The sequence below is a fragment of the Amblyomma maculatum genome, unplaced genomic scaffold (assembly GCF_055883805.1).
Source record: "Amblyomma maculatum isolate TAMU_Amacu unplaced genomic scaffold, ASM5588380v1 scaffold_13, whole genome shotgun sequence".
NCBI lineage: Eukaryota > Metazoa > Arthropoda > Arachnida > Ixodida > Ixodidae > Amblyomma > Amblyomma maculatum.
Window position 1 is genome coordinate 424,462 of NW_028146738.1, and position 18,867 is coordinate 443,328.

At 48.3% G+C, this 18,867-nt stretch overlaps 1 protein-coding gene across 1 annotated transcript in view; it reads left to right on the top strand.

Moving 5' to 3' along the window:
• Positions 1-12,148, top strand: part of LOC146172082 (protein ABHD1-like) — a 43,830-nt gene extending 31,682 nt beyond the window's left edge. The window contains exon 5 of the mRNA XM_084585828.1: positions 11,873-12,148. Coding sequence (XP_084441954.1) covers positions 11,873-12,148 — 276 coding nt within the window. The remainder of the gene's footprint in view (positions 1-11,872) is intronic.
• Positions 12,149-18,867: the final 6,719 nt, after the last annotated feature.

Genomic DNA, 18,867 nt, shown 5'->3' on the forward strand with positions numbered 1-18,867 from the left:
GCGCTCATTGACTGTTCTTCTGCACTGCTTCATCTGGACCTCCCACTCTGCCATGACAAGCAGGCCTCTGATACTTCAATGCTCCGTCTCCGCTCCTCTACATTTACTCGCCTGCCACCAGAAGCTGCAGTGTATGTGCTCAAGTCGCCTTTCCCCTCCGTTCCTGATGGCGACTACGTTGTTTGCCCCATAACCGACGTAATCCTGCAGCATAGAATCGCTCTCCTTCATAACATCGTGCACGTAAAAAATAACAACACTTATATTCCAGTCTTCAACTTCGGCCTTTTTGTGCAAGTTCTTCCCGAGGGCATTACTCTCGCCGAACTGACCCCACTGTCTGACATCACAGTGGCCGTTCTTTTAACTTACCCTGCTGCTAAAGTGTCGACACGACCTGCACCATCCCCACCTCCGGAGGACCGCATATCAGGAATGGTCGCACCTAACTTGCGCACTGACCGTGCTACCGCACTTACGAGCCTTCTGACTTCGTACAGCGATATTTTCGATTTTGGTGACCGCCCCTTAGGATAAACGTCCCTCGTTACACATCGCATCGATACCGGTGACGTCAGGCCAATTCACAGAAGACCTTACCGAGTCGCCATTTCTGAACGACGCGTCATACAAGGTGAAGTGGACAAGATGTTAGAAAAAAACATTATAGAGCCTTCGAGCAGTCCCTGGGCGTCGCCTGTCGTGCTTGTTAAAAAGAAGGACAATACTTGGAGATTTTGCGTTGACTACCGACACCTCAACAAAATTACAAAGAAAGACGTTTACCCTCTCCCCAGGATAGATGATGCCCTCGACTGCTTGCACGGTGCCAGCTATTTCTTTTCCATTGATCTTCGTTCCGGTTATTGGCAGATCGCAGTCGACGAACGGGACCGAGAGAAAACCGGCTTCGTCACTCCCGATAGCCTGTATCAGTTCAAGGTGAGGCCTTTCGGCTTGTTTAATGCGCCCGCAACATTCGAACGCATGATGGACTCTTTCCTGCGCGGCTTAAAATGGACGACGTGCTTGTGCTATCTCGATGACGTCATTGTATTTTCCTCTACATTCGAGAGCCATCTCCATCGCCTTGATGCCATTCTTGGCGTCTTCCGAAGAGCTGGCCTTCAGCTGAACTCGAAGAAATGTAGCTTCGGCCGACGTGAACTCAAGGTGCTCGGTCACGTGGTCGACGCCCGTGGCGTTCACCCCGATCCAGACAAAATACGTGCTGTAAGTGAATTTCCTACACCCCATTTTATCAGTGATGTGCGTAGTTTCCTTGGGCTTTGCTCCTATTTTTGGCGGTTTTTACCCAACTTCGCGGACACGGCTCGTCCACTCACCAATCTTTTGAAGACCGGCACTTCATTTCGCTTTGACCAAGAACAATCCCAAGCCTTTTCTTCGTTCATTGCAGCTCTCACCAACCCGCCCCTCCTGGCACACTTCAATCCCTCGGCACCAACGGAGGTACGCACCGACGCCAGTGGTCACGGTATTGGTGCCATACTCGTCCAACAGCAGATGGGTCGCACTAGCGTCATTGCTTATGGCAGTCGCCTGTTTTCTGCAGCTGAACGGAATTACTCGATCACAGAACGGGAGTGAACGGGAGTGCTTAGTCCTTGTGTCGGCCATTACAATTTTCGCCCTTGTTTGGCCGCCCGTTCTGCATCATCACCGACCACCATGCCTTTTATGCTGGCTTTCTACGCAGAAGGACCCTACTGGTCGCCTGGGCCGTTGGGCCCTCCGCCTTCAGGAATACACTTTTTCTGTCGTCCACAAGTCTGTCTGGCTGCACGCTGACGCCGATTGCCTGTACCGCAGCACCGTAGATCCGCCACCTGCGGGCGAGTGTGACGATGAAACATATGTGTTGGCCATCTATGACTTTTCAAACATTCTCCATGAGCAGCGCTTAGATCCCAAGCTTTGCAGCGTTATCAATCGCCTCAGCACTGATCACTTTGACGCTACCCTTTCTCTGTTTGTACTCAACAACGGCGCCTTATACCGACGGAATATGCGACCAGATGGCACCGAGCTTCTGCTCGTAGTCCTCGAACACCTGCGTACCACCGTTCTTCAACAGCTGCACGACGAACCCACAGCGGGGCATCTTGGCGTATATTGTACGTACGACAGCATCCGCTGCCGCTTCTTTTGGCCAGGCCTCTATCGATCGGTTCGTCGCTACGTGGCTTCTTGTGACCGGTGGCAGCGACGGAAGAAGCCCTCGGTTATTCCTGCTGGATCCCTGCAGCCGATCGACATCCCAGTAGACCCGTTTTCCCGAGTTGGCCTTGATCTCTTCGGGCCTTTCTAACTTTCTGCGTCGGGGAATAAATGGATTGTGGTGGCCACGGATTATACTACGCGCTACGCTGTCACCCGAGAGATACCCACCAGCTGTGCAACTGACGTGGCTGCGTTTCTTCTCCACGACGTCATCCTGCTCCATGGTGCTCCACGCCAGCTGCTCACTGACCATGGCCTTTGCTTTCTTGCTCAAGAAGTAGACGAAATTCTTCGGTACTGCTGCATTAAGCACTATTTTACCACCGCTTATCATCCATAAACGAACGGCCTCACCGAACGCCTCAACCGCACGCTCACGGACATGCTGTCAATGTATGTCTCGGGTGATCACCGTGACTGGGATATTACTTTGCCGTTTGCAACATTTGCGTACAATTCCTGTCGTCAAGACACAATGGGCTACTCACCCTTTTATCTTCAATACGGCCGTGACGCTCCCCTTCCATTTGACAGCGTACTGACTCCCACCGCTAACGCCAGTTCCTACGTTCGTGACGCACCCTCCCGAGCTCACGCTGCCCGTGTTATCGCTCGCCGCCGACTGGCTTCCTCCCAAAGTTCACCAAAACGGCGCCATGATTCTCGCCACCGGGATGCCCAATACTCTCCGGGCTCTCTCGTCTTGCTCTGGACTCCTGCTCGTAAAGTAGGGCTGTCTGAGAAGCTCTTGCCATGCTAAGTAGGACCCTACCGTGTTTTACGGCCATTCACTTCCGTGACATAAGAGATCGCCCCTGTACATCCGCCGCAACAGTCCTCTATGCCACGCACCAAGATTGTTCATGTCGCCCGAATGAAGCCGTACTATCCCTGTTAGTAGTTCGTCCTAGTGCGCAACGGGACTGTGCTTTTGGCGGGGGGGGGGGTAATGTGACATATATGCCCTGCATCGCTGGAAGTTGAGGATGACAACGATCAGCAACAGGGAGACAGAAGAAGAAAAAGTGGTAGCAAAGGTTGATGCTAGAAGGTCGAGGCTGCTGTGTTTCTGTGTTTTGTGTGCTGTGCCATCCTGGACTAACCTTCGTGGACTAACCTTACCACGTATCAATATATTAAGCATAATATTTACTATATATTTGAACATTCCTGAATATTCTCAGCATACCGATGCTCAGTTAAATGTAGATTCACATCAAAGTAATTTTAGCGGAAGTAAAGTTTAGGCAGTTGTTAACGAGCGGAGTTTCGTTAATACGATGGTTGCTAGCAACAGGCTGGAACAAATGCTTTGATGGTCATGCTAAAATGTTTCAATAGGGTTTAGACTGAGTTTGGCACCGCGCAGTGCACATGCAGATGCTTAGTTGTTTTCGTAGTTTAGAATTTTCGCGGCTGCTTGAAAACGATCGAATATCAACTTTTTTCTGTTAAGCATAAAACGGTCTAGCTTTTGCTTTCGGCGGCCTTGAAATGACGTCGAGCCGAAACCGAGAGCCAAGATCAGGGCACCGATTTCCCGTCGTCCGTACCCCAAAATTTGGCCCTGTCAACCACCGATACTTAACCTTGTCGGAAGTCCATCCACATTGATGTCAACCATAATTTTAGTATGACCAAAAATTTTGTCTTTTGCTTTGACTAGACTAAAGAAACATGACCCAGAACGCTTTCAACTCTTTTAGTGCAAAATGTGGAAGAAGTACAGGCCTTATGTCGATAACTGCGACAGGGTGCACACGTACAAAATACTCCTATATCAACTCAAGACCAAACAGCATAGTTTTCTTTGTACGCTCTAGACCTCTCGGGTCCACCGCCGACGGCTGCTCTACGCTACGCAAATGGACATGACGCCCGTTAGCTAGGCAAACAATTAAGAAGGCCCACTTAAATTTGGAAGTCAAGACTGAGTTGGCCATATCCAAATTAAGTTATAGATACCAATTTCTGGTTAGACTAGGACCAGGTAAAGTTTTGGGGATTCAGAGGGCCACACTTCGGGGGTGGCACTCCTAAATTTGGAGATTACCACTGAATTCCCCATGCTCAAATAGGTCGGACACCAATTTTGGTCACATTCGGACGAGGGCAACTTTCCGGGGTCCAGAGAGCTAAATTTTGGAAATAGACGCCTAGGTTTGGAGGCCACCACTCAATTCGCTATACGGAAATTAGGTTGGACACCTATTTTGGTCAAATTCGGACGAGGTCAAACTTCAGGGGTCCAGAAAGCTAAATTTTGGCAATGGCCCACCTAGGTTTGGAGGTAACCCCAGAATTCGCCATACGCAAATGAGGTTGATCACCAGTTTTGCCACCTTTAGATGAGGTCAAATTTAAGGGGTTCCTGGGGCTACATTCTGAGGGAGGCCCACCGAAATTTGGACGTAACCAGTAAATTCGCCATATTCAAATTAGGTTGGACACCAATGTTCGCCAGATTAAGACAAGGTCTAATTTCGAGGGTCTAAAGAGACACAATTTTGATGTGCGGATATAGGTATATACACTCTGTGGACAAGTTCGGCGGAAGAATCCTCTACACGCTCCTGCGACATGAGCCTATTAATGAATTAACAATCTTCCTCATTGCACGCGTTAGCGCTGAAAAGCGAGACATTTAGTTCGGAAACAAAGCGCCTATTGTATGCGCATTGTATGCATCAGCAGTCGCTTATAGCATATTGAGCGCAACCATGAAGTCAAAACAATAACGCGCATAACGGCGCAAAATGGTTAGTGAATTAAGTGAGATTATCAACTTTGTGATGCGCTTGCAAGCAGTTTAATGTCGCTTGGAACAAATGCACAGTACGTTGCAGAGGCAGCAGAGGTGACTAGTCTTCTTCGGGGTGGAGTTCTTACGGCCGACGTTGTTGAACCACTTTTTTATTCGAATGTTGTCTTTCTTCCTGCTTGGAATTACGAAAAGAATGAAACCTTTTTCACGACAGCTTCTGCAATTAAATATGCAGCAGCTCGGCATAGCGCTGCATTAAACATCGCAAATAGCGCGAAGTGCAAGCGCGGAATGCTTGGGAGCTCGCTCCTACAACGGCGGCTGCCTAAAAAATGGCACCGTCTAAAAATGAAAACACAAAAAGAGCGAACTTTTTCGCGCGCTTTTCCCGGCGATGGCCCGCGGAGCCAATCATCCTTGAGAAGAGCGCCGATGGGAATGTTGAGAGAGGAGGATCTGCGAGGCGGCGCGGAGCGGCGGAAAAGTTCACAGAAAGTCGCTACTTTCGTATTATCAAGGAATCAAGGAACTTTTAGGTTGAGTAGGGTCTAAGCGCCCCCACTCGGCGAGCGAGGCAATCAGCCGTCGAGAAAGCACCCTATTGTTCCCTCGGCGCGCAGGCCGTAAGTGCTATGCACCTCTCTCCCCTTTAACCCGGCCATGCTAGAAGTATCTAGCCGCCATACGCTGCGGCCACTGCAGCCATGACGTCACGGACACACTTCCGGTAGCTGCGAAAGTCGTCTGCTTGTGCGCTGCGTGAGCTCCTCAGCACGGTGGGCTCCTCAGGCGCCTCCTCAGGCGGTCAAGCACCGCACAATGGCAGCACCTCCTCGACCGCCGTAAACACCGCCTCTGTGGCCCCTACTCCCGCATACCGCACGCGAACGACACGGCGGATCGTTAGCGATCCCCGCGGTAAAGTGTAACGTACCTCAGCCTGCTCGCGGCATCCCGTGATGCAAGTGTTCCAAACTCGTGTACTTTCTTTACAGCTAAGGTGGCGCGTTTTTGGACGTTCTGCTCAGCAACAAGCCGTTCAAACGATACTGCAGGCAGGACAAGGCTTCAGTACGCAGTCGCTGCGCTGTCGGCCGCAATCTAAGAGGTCGGGAGGCACAGTAGACACCGCATATTCTATACATCGGTCTTTAAACGTGATACAGTGGGCAAATGAATAACTTTGTGAAGCAGACCCGCTCGTACGTTTCGCGTACTCGGGCGCCGACGAGTAGCCTCCGTCAACAGACGCCGCCATAACCTCAGCTAACGACGAAAACCGAGGTCGCCAAGCTCGGTTTGCGATAACCGCAGTTAGTGGTGTAACCATGGTTTGGTCCGCCGTGTAACCTGAGCTAACCACGGCTTCGCGTAACCGCGGGTACGCTGCGCGAACTGGCAAACTCCGTAGGCGTGTGCGAGCGAGGACGGCTTGACACGAGTACGCCAGCGAGCGAGCACGCGGCAACCGGAAGTTCGTCGAAGTGACGTATTTCTGGGCGGAGCTTTGAACTTGCTTGTATTGTTTATTTTTTTATGACTCCCTTCGGCGTACGAGTTTAAAGGGAAGAGTGGAGGGGCCATTTGTAATCGCCGATATCTCTGGTGTTGCAAAAGCTAGATGGAAAATTTTTGCGGGAGAATGATGGGTGGTTCAATATCTATGAGTGTTATGGCGTTGTTTACCCTTCTTGGTGACCCCTTTCTGTGGACCTTGAAGTCTGGGTCGCTCAGCAGCGAGCAGTGGTTCTATTTGAGAGAGAGAAAGCCGGCTCTGCCTCTCTTTCTCTCGTTCACGAATTCGCGCCTATTCGACCTCTCCCGAGCCGTTCCGTTGCAGCCAGGTTGCTGGGTGCGACGTCTGCGCTTCTGTAAGCGGTGCAACAAAGCAACTACTCCATTTCGCGGAGCAACGGATCATTTCGCGTGTTCGAGCGTGCCACGTGCATGCCGCATGCTCTGCCATGTACGTGACTACTGATTCAAGTCTAAAAGAAACCCTGTCCTCAACGAAAGTGTGGACCTAATTGTGTCGCCGTTCTATATATCCTGTAAACAGCAATATGCGCTTTTTTCAGATGCGATTCTTTCTCTTTATGTTCACTCTGGAGGTGCGCGCGTTTCCCAAGCAAGGAATTCGTTCATTTCTTATCCTATCGTTTCAAAACTATCTGAATAACATTAGCCACCATGAACAACACTGAGATTTATCCCGAATAAATACTCGGTGCCTTCAGCTTCAAAAATAGCCCAAAATGTCATGTGGGGTGTCAATTAATAAATTAGGTAGTGATCATGTAACAGATATAGTGAAATATAAGTATATAGAAAGCGCATTAAGTGATTCGAGGTCCCTACCATATTTTGCGAGACTGTGAATTCAGGGGAAGTCTGCATTAAAATGTATACGCCTCGTTTTTTGAGTACTGTGTGCGCTTTTTAGCTCGAGTCCGCGTTAGTCCTTTTTCTATTTTCTAAATTGCGCTTGTTTTATCCCTGCCCTCCCCGTTTTTTTTTTTTTTTTTGCTTTCTCTGATTCGTTTTTCGTATATTCTTATAACCCGTTTGTTCAACGTTGCAGCAGTTCTTCTCAAGGCCCACGGCTCTCAGACCCCGGCTTTTCCCGTTATTTCCTTTCTATCTGGCGACAGGTTTCTTCCTTGCTCACCTAACTTATATTCAACTTTCCTATTTTTAACCGCCACATACACACGCCGATCGTATTTCGTTCATTGATTCATTTCATTTTGTGTCTGCGCCATTCATGCTGTGAGGAGTGGTTTTAATTTTTCAGTTAAGGCATCTATCTGTTTCTCGTTTAGAGCACAGGACGTGCTGCAGTCGGTGCTGTTTGTGCGTGACCGAATCAGATTTTTTTCTGCTGGGCTGGCTGCGGAAAGGGTTATGCATTCGACATTCGCCTTGTTGTAATGAAGCTTAAGAAAACTACGCATAGCAAGCATGGAAACTACATGAAAATTTCAAACAGCGCTAACACACACAACCACAAATGATAGACGAATGGCGAGACAAGCGCTGACTGTCAACTGATTTTTATTGAAGAAAAACATCACCTTGTATACAGAATAGTTGTGGAGACATGAAAGGAGCCGTCGATCGGGAAGATAACCAGATAAACACGCGCAAGCAAGTGGTGTTAGAAAAATAAAAACAAAACAAAAACAAGACATTCAAAGGGAGAAAAATTTATGGCGAATCTAAAAAGAAGACTTCAGCATTGAAGAGCGATAAAGAAGGCTTACTAACGCATCTGTTGACATATTTCCTGATATGAAAAGTTTCCAGGCTGAGATGTGTCGCCTTACCAGCGCTCTTGCCGAGAACCTTAGCCTCACTTAAATGGGCCACGCAACCACTGCAACTGCTAATGTGCGAAGCCAAATGTGCGTACTTATCCTTAAAATTCTTACCATTTCTCGAATGGTCCCCAAAACGCTCATTGATGCATCGGCCGGTTTGGCCGTCATACACCTTACCGCGCGTCAAGGAATAGCGTAGACCGCTCCTATGGAACAGTTCACCAACCGAATCAAGAATATAAAGCGAAACAAAATACGCACAAAACCGGCGGCGACCACCCCAACAATACTCGCTGCATTGCGGCTGCCGGCGCGGAGCCTCGATACGGCAGCGAATCAGCTGACCGCGCTCGGACCGACGGCAGCCAACGGCGTGCGGAGGATCGTGCAGACGGCAGTCTTTCTCTTTGTATGCCGTCTCGATCCACCCCTGCTTGCCCACTGGAGTTGCTTTCTCGCACTGCTAATAGATGGCGCTGAAGTCGCAGCAATCAGAAGACCCGACTCTGGCGGACTGGTAACGGGCGACTCTCCAAAAGAACCGCCGTTCACAGTTTCTGGCGGATCGCTAAACGACGGCTCTCCAAAAGGGCCGCGGCTCAGTGAACCGCCGCTTATTCTTGCTGTTTTGCAAGAGTGGCTCAAAAGACAGCTTGGATGCAAGGGGATGTTTTCGACTCTTGGGAGGAAGGGTGGGAGGTATGGCTTCCGAGGTCACCCTCGCGCGCACGGGAGGGGGAGAGGGGGGGGGGGGGGAGGCTCTGCGGGAGGGCAGCTACTTTCTCGCATAGCTAACAGATGGCGCCGAAGTCGCACCGAGGAAATCCGACCCCCAAGGATCACTCAACGAGAGAGCCGGCTCACCAAAAGAGCCGCCGCTAAGTTTTGAGCTGCAGCTCACCCGCTCTTTTGAAAAAAGCCGCTCAAAAGATCAATTTCGCTAATGAGCGACCCATCTCTAGTGCGAATCGAAACCGGGCTTCCTAGCGCTCGAAACGGGGACGCGTTCACCACGCCACGGCAACACGGCAACTTTTTTGTTTATTGCTAAATATACATAATTACAAAATATGCAGCACATATATAAATTTACAAGTTTGCCAGGCCGTTTGCCGGCCGTATAAAATAAAGTTGTTTCATTTGTGATAGCTTCTTAAACACCAACTCTGTTTCATCACCACAGTCTGCATCTTTCAAAACATCGTGGATTTTTTAATACCCTCAACAAGGTATTCATACGGAGATCTCGGTCCAGTGCCAAGATGTCGAGAATCCATAGCACTGAGCCATACAGAGTACAGTCCCGAAAAGAATATAGCATTGTGTTGTAGGGCGTGGTCGTGAAGGCGTAAGAAACTTATACATTTCAGTGCAAAAGGAAGCTTCTTAATGGTACGCTGTGATACGTCCTCCCAAAAAAGATAATGACATTACAATCTATGAAATCGGGTTCAATTGTTCCCGATTTGTTGCACAAGAAACGGTTTGTCCTCGACGGTACATAAATTCCTTTTTGATATAAGTTTTAACAGATAGGGTACCAGTGTGTAAATGGAAGAAAGTCTTGATCGCAGGCATGACCCACATCTTCCTCACCCTCTTTGACACATCTTGAACAACTGTATTTTTGAAAATCTGTTGGTACAGGGGGGCTGGCAAGACCACGTCCACGAGGTCCTGCGTGACGCTTTTTCTTTACCCTCTGCAATAGTCCAGAGTGAAACGCGTGGAAAGAAAACAATAAGCGGCTACCACCTCTCGGAGATAGAGCAACACACCAAAACGACCCCCTTCAGTTGGTGAGACCATTAAATCTGGTAAGGCGGTGGACAGCATGTAATGGACAGAATAATGAAGAAAGGGGTGTATTTGTTTGCGCAGAAACATGAAGAGCAGCACAATCTGCCTTTAATACAAATTACACAGGCCAAGCCCCCATCTCTTACCCTTCAAAAGAGGCTTGTTCGAGACGTTCGCTCTAAAATGCCTCCCCACACGAAAGTTGCAAAAATGCGGTGGAAGCTCAACTTTTGAGTGTGATTAACGGAGCGTCTAGTGAATGCACGGGTTTTTAAAAAAACGTATCCTCGAGATCTCTACTGAGACGTACATGAGTAATTATGAACATATATATTTCAGGCGTCGAAATTAAGCGAGTAGCATGCGTTTCCTTTTACCCCCCCCCCCCCCCCCCCCCCCCCCCCCGACCGCACCTCACAATGTATGGCTGCCATATGATAGGCTTTTTCATTACTCCCGTGCAGGTTCTGCAGTGCCCCCTTATTTTTTATCATTTTATTTTAGAAAACTTCGGTGCTTTCGAATGCAGGGCTTGGGAAACAAGGGCTTGTTACATAACTATTGTCACTGTTATAATTTTTTACTGTGCGTTTTCGAGGGTTCAATGATTGCCCAGTTGGATTCTCCGCTGCCGCAAGAGCGTTTTTTTTTTAGAAATATATAACGCGCGATGATTCAGGAGAAAAAACGAACAACTCCAGGAATCCCGCAAATCTAAATACTCCTGCAATATACACATTAAGTCCAAAGTTGGCCTTGAAGAGCCATTCCAGTAAGGGTGCAGTTCGCCTCAAGACACTAGGACAGTGTGTATGCCTACAAAGTTTTCTTGGGATTTTAGGAAAAGTGATGATCTCTCTTCGTTTTAATTGTGAAATTAAGCCTTACGGGTTGATTATCTAGTTAATTTCAGATGTAGATAGGAATCCCATTCCTGGAAGGACTACAGCGAGCAGTGTCCTTATTTCCTGTCTGGGGCCATCTAAAAAGAAGATAAATGGTTTGGTTTGGTTAATGGGGCTTAGCATCCCAAAGCGACTCAGGCTATGAGAGACGCCGTAGTGGAGGGCTTCGAAAAGTTTGACCACCTGGGGTTCTTCAACGTGCGCTGACATCGCAAAGCACATGGGCGCCTTGTTGTTCGTCGCGACTAAAAAGCGGCCGCTGAGGCCGGGGTTCGATCCCGCATCCTCAGACACAGCAGTCGAGCACCCTAACCACAAAACATTACTAAAGAGAAGAGAAACATAAAAGTTAAGGGGGCTCACATCTATCGGAGTCTTCGTGAGCTTAATCCAATGAAATGTACAAGGCCCAGGAGCCGGAACTCTCCACTATGGAAAATTTACAAATAAGAGCCAATTGGGATTAAGAGAAAGTGGAGAAAAGGTGGCAGTCACCGTGATGTGTGGTTTCGAGCCCCCTCGTTTCAAGTACGGGGGGTGAGGCGGCTGGAAGCTTGCCTCTCGGTGATGGAGCGAAGCGAGCGGTCAGTGACCGGCGGCCGCCTATGGCAGGTGTTGGGCATTACGCTCGCTGGTAGGGTGTTGGGCAAAACAGCAGCATCAGAAAACATGACACTGAATCTGTGGCTGGCGATATCTAGTGCTATGGGGCGTAAAGACCGCACTGAACCTTAAGCTTTGATGTGTCACTTGCTCCCCGAATGATGATCGATTGGTGAAGGATCCCAGGCAGACACGCTGTTGCTACTCTATTAACCAGACATCCGAATGGTGCACAGGGCCGGCTGTACATGGTGAAACGACCATTGGTGTTCCTGGTGTCGGAAGATGACCCACTGAACCCCGAGTGGACCTTGCCTGTACACGAGATACTGAAGTCATCCTGGCTGGCCGCTGTGGTGACTCCGCGCGGAGGACACATGAGTTTCGTGGATGGCTGGCTGCTGCCGCGCCAGCCCTTCTACGCCGAGCGGTTTGTGGCCGCCTTCGCCCTGAGCGTGCACCATGTGTGCCAGACGCGGAGTATCCGGGTGCTGCGGAAGCTGGGGGAGTGACGCCCTCTTCAGGGCTCTGGCGTTGTAAACAGAGAAATAAAAGCTTTTTTTTCTTGCTTAGCGGCTGTCATTTCGGCTGCCGTGACCTGGACCCCTGTTGACACTAGCCCAGTGACCTAACTTGGACACTGCCATTAAGTGAGTGAGTATCGTTTTGTATGATAGCGGGCAGATTCTACGACCGTCTTTATTACTCCGCGCCGCCATCCGCGCCGCCTCCATAGCCGCCGATTTCTAGTTCGCTTTAGTGCCGCTTCTCTCCTTGACCTCGGCTGGAACTTCGGCTACAAGTTGCAGAGTAACGATCCCTGAGACTTCGCCTTCATATTCATTTTAATCGGTAACAGAGACATTTGCAGCTTTGGGTGCAGATTACGAGTGGCAAACAGCAAGAGCAGAAAGTTCCGGAAGCACTGCAACGCAGGCTTGTATTTCATGTGTTCTTTAAAAGCAAGGTATCTTATTAATTGCAAATTAGTTTCTTCAACCTAAAAAATTATTGGTACACCTAATCTCTGCCGCTGAGGGTAGGACGCGAAAGGGTTTCACAAACATGGACCGTGTTGTTTCACTTTCTATATTTTTATTTTGCTTGTAAAATTTTTTTATACCGGTACTGATCATCTAGAAACACTGGTTTACATTCTGAGTATTTATTTTAACGCAGTTTTATTTTTAAATTATTTCAAATAATTGATCAATAACACAGTATACATTTTCTTAATTAGCATCATGAAGCATCCACCTTTCTTTCTAAGCATTTTTACACCTTTGAACCTCCTTTTTCATTTTTCATGTCTTTAGTTCATCAAGTTATTAGAATAATTTTATTAACTCGTCCTCGCCTCCCACACACCAATAAATTCCGCGCCGTGGTATAGTGCAGAGGTTACGGCGCTCGAATGCTGTGCCCAAAGATGCGAGACGGAATCCAGACCGCAGCGACCGTTTTCCGTGGCGGCTAAAAGCAAGGCGCTCGTGTGCTGTGTGACGTCAGTGCGCGTTAAAGAACACCCAGTTGGTCTAAATTACTCCGGAGCCCTCCGCTATGGCGTCTCTCATAGTCTTACTTTGTTTGGGACGTTAAACCCCATAAACCAAACCAAACCAAACAGCAATAATTCGTCGATCCATAAAACTACAAATTGCAACGATATATTTTTTTTTATGCAGCCTCTGATTATTTCCGACACGCGGTGCTGACTACTACTACTACGCTGACAGCTTTTTGACCGCACGAGCTGTAGAGCCATCGCTTAATGTGCAGTTCATATCCCCCAGTTGGGCGTCCTGTAGTGTACGTTGGTGGAGCATTTGCAAACGACACCCGATTTCGCGGTATATGCTGCTACAAGCGATTGTACCCAATATCAAGCATGAAATGAAAATCGACGCCTGAAAAATGGCTACCGCCGTTTTTAGGACACACGTTGGGTATTAAATTAAAGTTGTAAACATAATTATTGGCAAACAGCAAGCAAACGAAGCTTGAAATATAGTATACTTACACTGCATAATAGTGAGCCGTTGGCCGGCTGCCATTTCTTACGTTTCACCCTTATAGTTCACAAGAGCTTCCTTTTTTATCTCTAGCAAACGCAAACGTCGTTTACCTATTTCAGGAGTGATTAGTGCAGGCAGACACGGAACACTCCGGCATGTCTTCGCCGCCTTGCGGCCAAGAAAAAATGTAATCGAAGAGAGACACGACGCCATGCGTTCAACCACGTTCAACTGACGCAGGCGTAACATTGGGCGTAAACATGGCGCTCGCCTTCGTGGAGGCAGCACTGGGCCTTTTCAAAGAATGTTTTGCATGAAACGGGGACGAGCGCATCGAGGCACCCTACCCCCATCGCTCCGCGCCGGCACCAGGTTGCCTGGTTGGAGGCTTGTTACTAGTGCTTGTGAACGCGCCTCCATACCATGTTGTGCTTGCTGTCAGCACACCGGCTGATTATTTACTTACGACTGATAGTCTAGCCTCCGTAAGGCGTGGAAACCATCGCCCGCGATGGTGTATTCCAGCATTCCACTCTGCAAATTGATCGAGTAGGCGCACAGCAAACTTCGGAACCTCATTAAATGAATTTCCCGTGACGGAACGAGTGGCGGAAAAATATTTCTCGGCCGGCAGTAGGTAAGCTATTACAATCATATATACGTTTACGTGGCAGTGAAGGCTAAAAATATACCTCTGAAACGTCAACGCTCCAGATGGAATGCGTCCCAGACAATGAAGTTTTTTTGTGCGTTGCATGTTTACTCCATGAGATGCTTTACTTCCGCTCTCTCACTATTTCTGCGTTGATATTCTGACCTAGAAAACTGCATACTGTTGTGCTATACGTCGTGAAGGCTTCAATCCATGCCTTCTTTTCATGCCCTCTTCGCAATGGAGGAAAATTTGCAAGACCTGGCAAAAATTATGAATTTCTATAGCAACCGCATAAGGTGTGCAGCCTGCACTTCAAAGAAAATGACTTCAGAGAAAGCCTGAAGATAATGAAGCCAAAGCCAAGCGCAGTGCCATCAGTTATCCCCCAGTATCCGACAAATCTAGAGCAGGAGACGAAAACGCTGAGGTGTCCTCTAAAGCGTAAAGTTTCAAAACCAGATTATCCCGCAAAGAGAGATGCCAAGGCAGCAAGGCAAGTTTGATATTGAAGTATAAAATTCATTATTAAAAACCTCAGCTTGATTCTGTGGCTTCTATTAATCCTCTAAAGAAAATTTGGTAGAGCTAACCTCCGTGGCTTAGCGCAACAAACAGCGCGAGCTGAGTGGCATTTGCTGCCGAAATGCCACTCAGCTGTGGAGTGGCCGAAGGCAGCGAGTCTATGCCGAGAGCGCATATAACATACATTTTTTGCTCTCTATCCCTGATTGTCCCTACCGTAACGACGTACAGCAGCGCGAAAAGCTTTTATTGCCTGCGGGCTGCACGGTTGCCCGAATGGATGCGGCCATGCGGTCAAATCTTGACTCATAAGTGCAAATGCGCGCAAATGGATATTGATGAAGATGTCAACGCACGAGAAATTGGCTCTTTAACAGGTTTGATGCCAGACTGCGGAAATGGTTCAGTTGCCTAATGCAGCGACTAAGGAAATTGACGGGAGCTCTGGCACCGTAGGTTCGAAACATGTTCGTTGCCGTACGCTATATTTCTGTTACGCGTTTAATTTTTAATGTTCCCATCATGCGCTGGTATGCTAAATGTGCACGCGCAGTTTATAAATGGAGCGCGCAAAGCGAGGAGGCTTGGCGCTGTTTCCGAATACCAGGATTTAAGGATCCTGCTTTTCTGCTAGCATAGTTAGCCTACTGAAATATCATTTCGAGCGCTTGGAGTGAACCTAAGAAAAGTATAGACATTGACATAAAACAGCGAGTTCAGGTAGCGTACTCACATGGCCTTCTAGGTCTGTGAGCGGGGGTTATAACGACTGAGACGCTGACTAAAAAGAGGGTACAGAGTTCATTCAGGAACTTAGCAGTGCCTTAAGGGACTTTGCTGCCTGAAAAGCTCAGCCTCAAATCTATTGCCAAATGATAAGTTTTCAATAATTGCAAGCTTAATGCAGATTTTTGCACACTGCTTGCTCCGATTTGCGAGTGAAATTCCGCTAATAGCATTTTCCAGAATACCTTCATTAAGTTCCAATTATACTTTGTTCTTACTGGCGTCCCTCAACAAAGCCTTCGAGCCTGCGGGCTAGTAATGATTTTTGGCTTCTTAAATAGAGCCCTACAAGCCTGCATGGGATGCGAAGGCTGCCCCATCAATTTTCTGGCACTAGCCTCTATCCAGCACATGGTTCAGCAATGCTGCCATGAACGCAGGCATGGACCGGCGATGGCTGTCCAACCTTTCTTTGGTTTGCTTAGGGTTCGTCAGCCACTTGGAAGGTGCTGCTTCAAGCGTGGCTCCTGTATTTGTAAGGGAATCAAAGACGCTCAAAAAGTTCGCCCATGTTGGGCTGCGATAATCTGGAAAAAGTCCGTGGTTCGTATACTCGAAGAGCAAGACAGAGCCTCACAAAATGACCCTGATAAGGCTGATGTGCAAAGCTTCATGAGGCCAAGTTTGTTAAATTTCGCCTCTGAAAAGTCAGAATAGCGCGCTAAATGAAACATCATCAATGCATGCCCGACTACCGTTCCCGATTACCCGGCTTCGAACCCGACCGCCGTCGGCTGCGTTTTGGTGGAGTCGAAATGAAGAGGCGTTCGTGTCTGTGCGATGTCAGTGCACGTTAAAGATACCCATGTGGTCAAATTTACTCTGTTGTCCTCCACAACTTCTTCTCTTTCTCCCTTTGCACTTTCACTCCCACCTTGCTCTCTCCCCTTGGTTGGGGAAAAATGATGTGGCAGATATTGCGCATTCCCCTTTCTTTAAACGAGTTTTATTTTTCTTTAAAACCAAAATCGCAAAAGAGTCCCGAAAATGCAGTAAGGTTCGATATAATAGAATCCTGCTGAACGATATGAACCCTGAATTATATAAATGCTGAATGATATGAATCCTGAATGATATAAATCATGTCGGACAAAATAATATTCTCGACTGTGGAGATAGTTTATTGATATTTTTTTTGTATAATATCACTTGAACTGATTAGCAATCGGGTGTGCGTACCCGAATAAAGTAGCGTACGAAGCGCGCATTTATCTTCAATTAGCGGCAACCATCGCGACTTTGCACTGCGATGGTTTTAGGTACAGCCCAGAAGAAATTGTACTGACGTTACGCAGCTGGCGGAGGAAAGAAAGATATGAAAATAAACTACACGCCAGAAGTTGTGCTGGCTTCTGTTGAGGAGCGCAGTCCCTTCAGAGGATACTCCGCAGATATGCGCCGCTGTAGGACGAGGAGTAGTCAGCAGGTCGCAAAGTTATAAGGCCGGTCGTGGTGCATTCACCATGGCTCTTCCATCCCGGGTACTGGGAAAGATTATGCGGGACACTTAACCTCCGCCTTTTAGGATATGCTGCGATAGCTTAGGCTACCAGAGCCCCGCTCTTACCAAACCGTAAGAGCGTGCCTATAATATATATATATATATATATATATATATATATATATATATATATATATATATATATATATATATATATATATATATATTGTAGGGATGTGTTTATTCAGATTGATATAGCCGCTCAGGAGGAACTCGCAGCGGAGCGTCAGACGTGGCGAATCAGCAAGGCAGCGACCAACTTCTTCGTCCTCGAGCGCGCCAGCACGCCATGCATGGCAATGGCTATGAAGACGAAGATTACCACACTACATTTTTTTTATGCAAGTATACCGGAGAAGGGGTAGGCAGCGAACGCGATGGTTAGATGGCATCCTCGAGGCACTGCAGATGAAGTTATGTGATGTTAGGAAGATAGTGAGAGACCGGAAAGCGTGGCGTGACATGGTCAATAGGGTCACGAAGAGTCGGACACGACTGAACGACTGAACTGAACTGAACTGATGCTTAAAAAGAAAAAAAAAATTCTTTGCTACCCAATTCTTGGCCGATCCCCCTCTGTGGGTGTGTGCCATAAGTTATTTGGACAACACCAACAACAGAAGGAGCCATCCTGGCGACTTATGGAGCCGACAGAATAGACGGATCGTAGTATGGCTTGATTCTGTTCACATGAACTGTTTCGCGTCCACGGCGACGCAAGTCCGCAGAGGGCGTAACAGGCTCAACTACGTAGTTGACAGGAGATACTTGTTGGAGGACTCGGTAGGGACCATGATATCGAGGCAGAAGCTTCTTTGAAAGGCTGGTGGTTGTGGCAGGGACCCAGAGCCATACCAGACAGTTAGGTGCATATGTAGAAGGCTCGCCGGTGTCGCGCTGGTGTTTTTGTTGCCACTGGTTTTCCGTTGTAAGCGAACGGGCGAGCTGACGGCATTCTTCTGCGTACTGGGCGGCGTCCGAGAGTGGCGTCGATTCAGAGACATCAGGGCGGTAGGGAAAGAGCGCGTCCATTGTACAGGTTGGCTCACGCCCGTAAAGAAGAAAGAAAGGAGAGAATACAGTGGTGGTCTGTATCGCAGTATTGTACGCGTAGTTTACGAAAGGAAGGACTTGGTCCCAGTTGGAAAGAGCGTCGTTGACGTACATGGCCAGCATGTCACTCAGAGTACGGTTGAAGCGCTCGGTCAGGCCATTCGTCTGAGGGTGGTAAGAAGTTGCGGTGCGGTGAATGATGCGGCATTCTTTCAGTAGGGCCTCAAGAACTTCGGACAAGAAAACGCGTCCGCGGTCACTGAGCAGTTCCTTCGGAGTCCCGTGGCGAAGAATCAAGTTGTTGAGAAGGAACAAAGCAACGTCTCTTGCGGAGGCAGAGGGTTACGGTGATGTTTCAGTGTAGCGAATAAGATGGTCTACTGCCACGATAATCCACCAGTTTCCAGCGGAAGGAGTAGGAAGAGGGCCATAGAGATCTATTCCAACGCGGTCAAACGAACGAGCAGGGCAGGGTAACGGCTGCAACGAAACAGGGGACTTCTGTGGAGTTTTTGGGCGTTGACAAGATTCGCAAGCGCGCACAAAATGTCGTACAAAGTGGTACATTCCACGCCAATAAAATCGCAGACGTAGGCGCGTGTAGGAATTCAATACACCACCGTGGGCACACTGTGAGTCACCACAGTACGCAGCACAAATGTCGGCGCGGAGATGACGCGGGATGAATAGAAGACACTT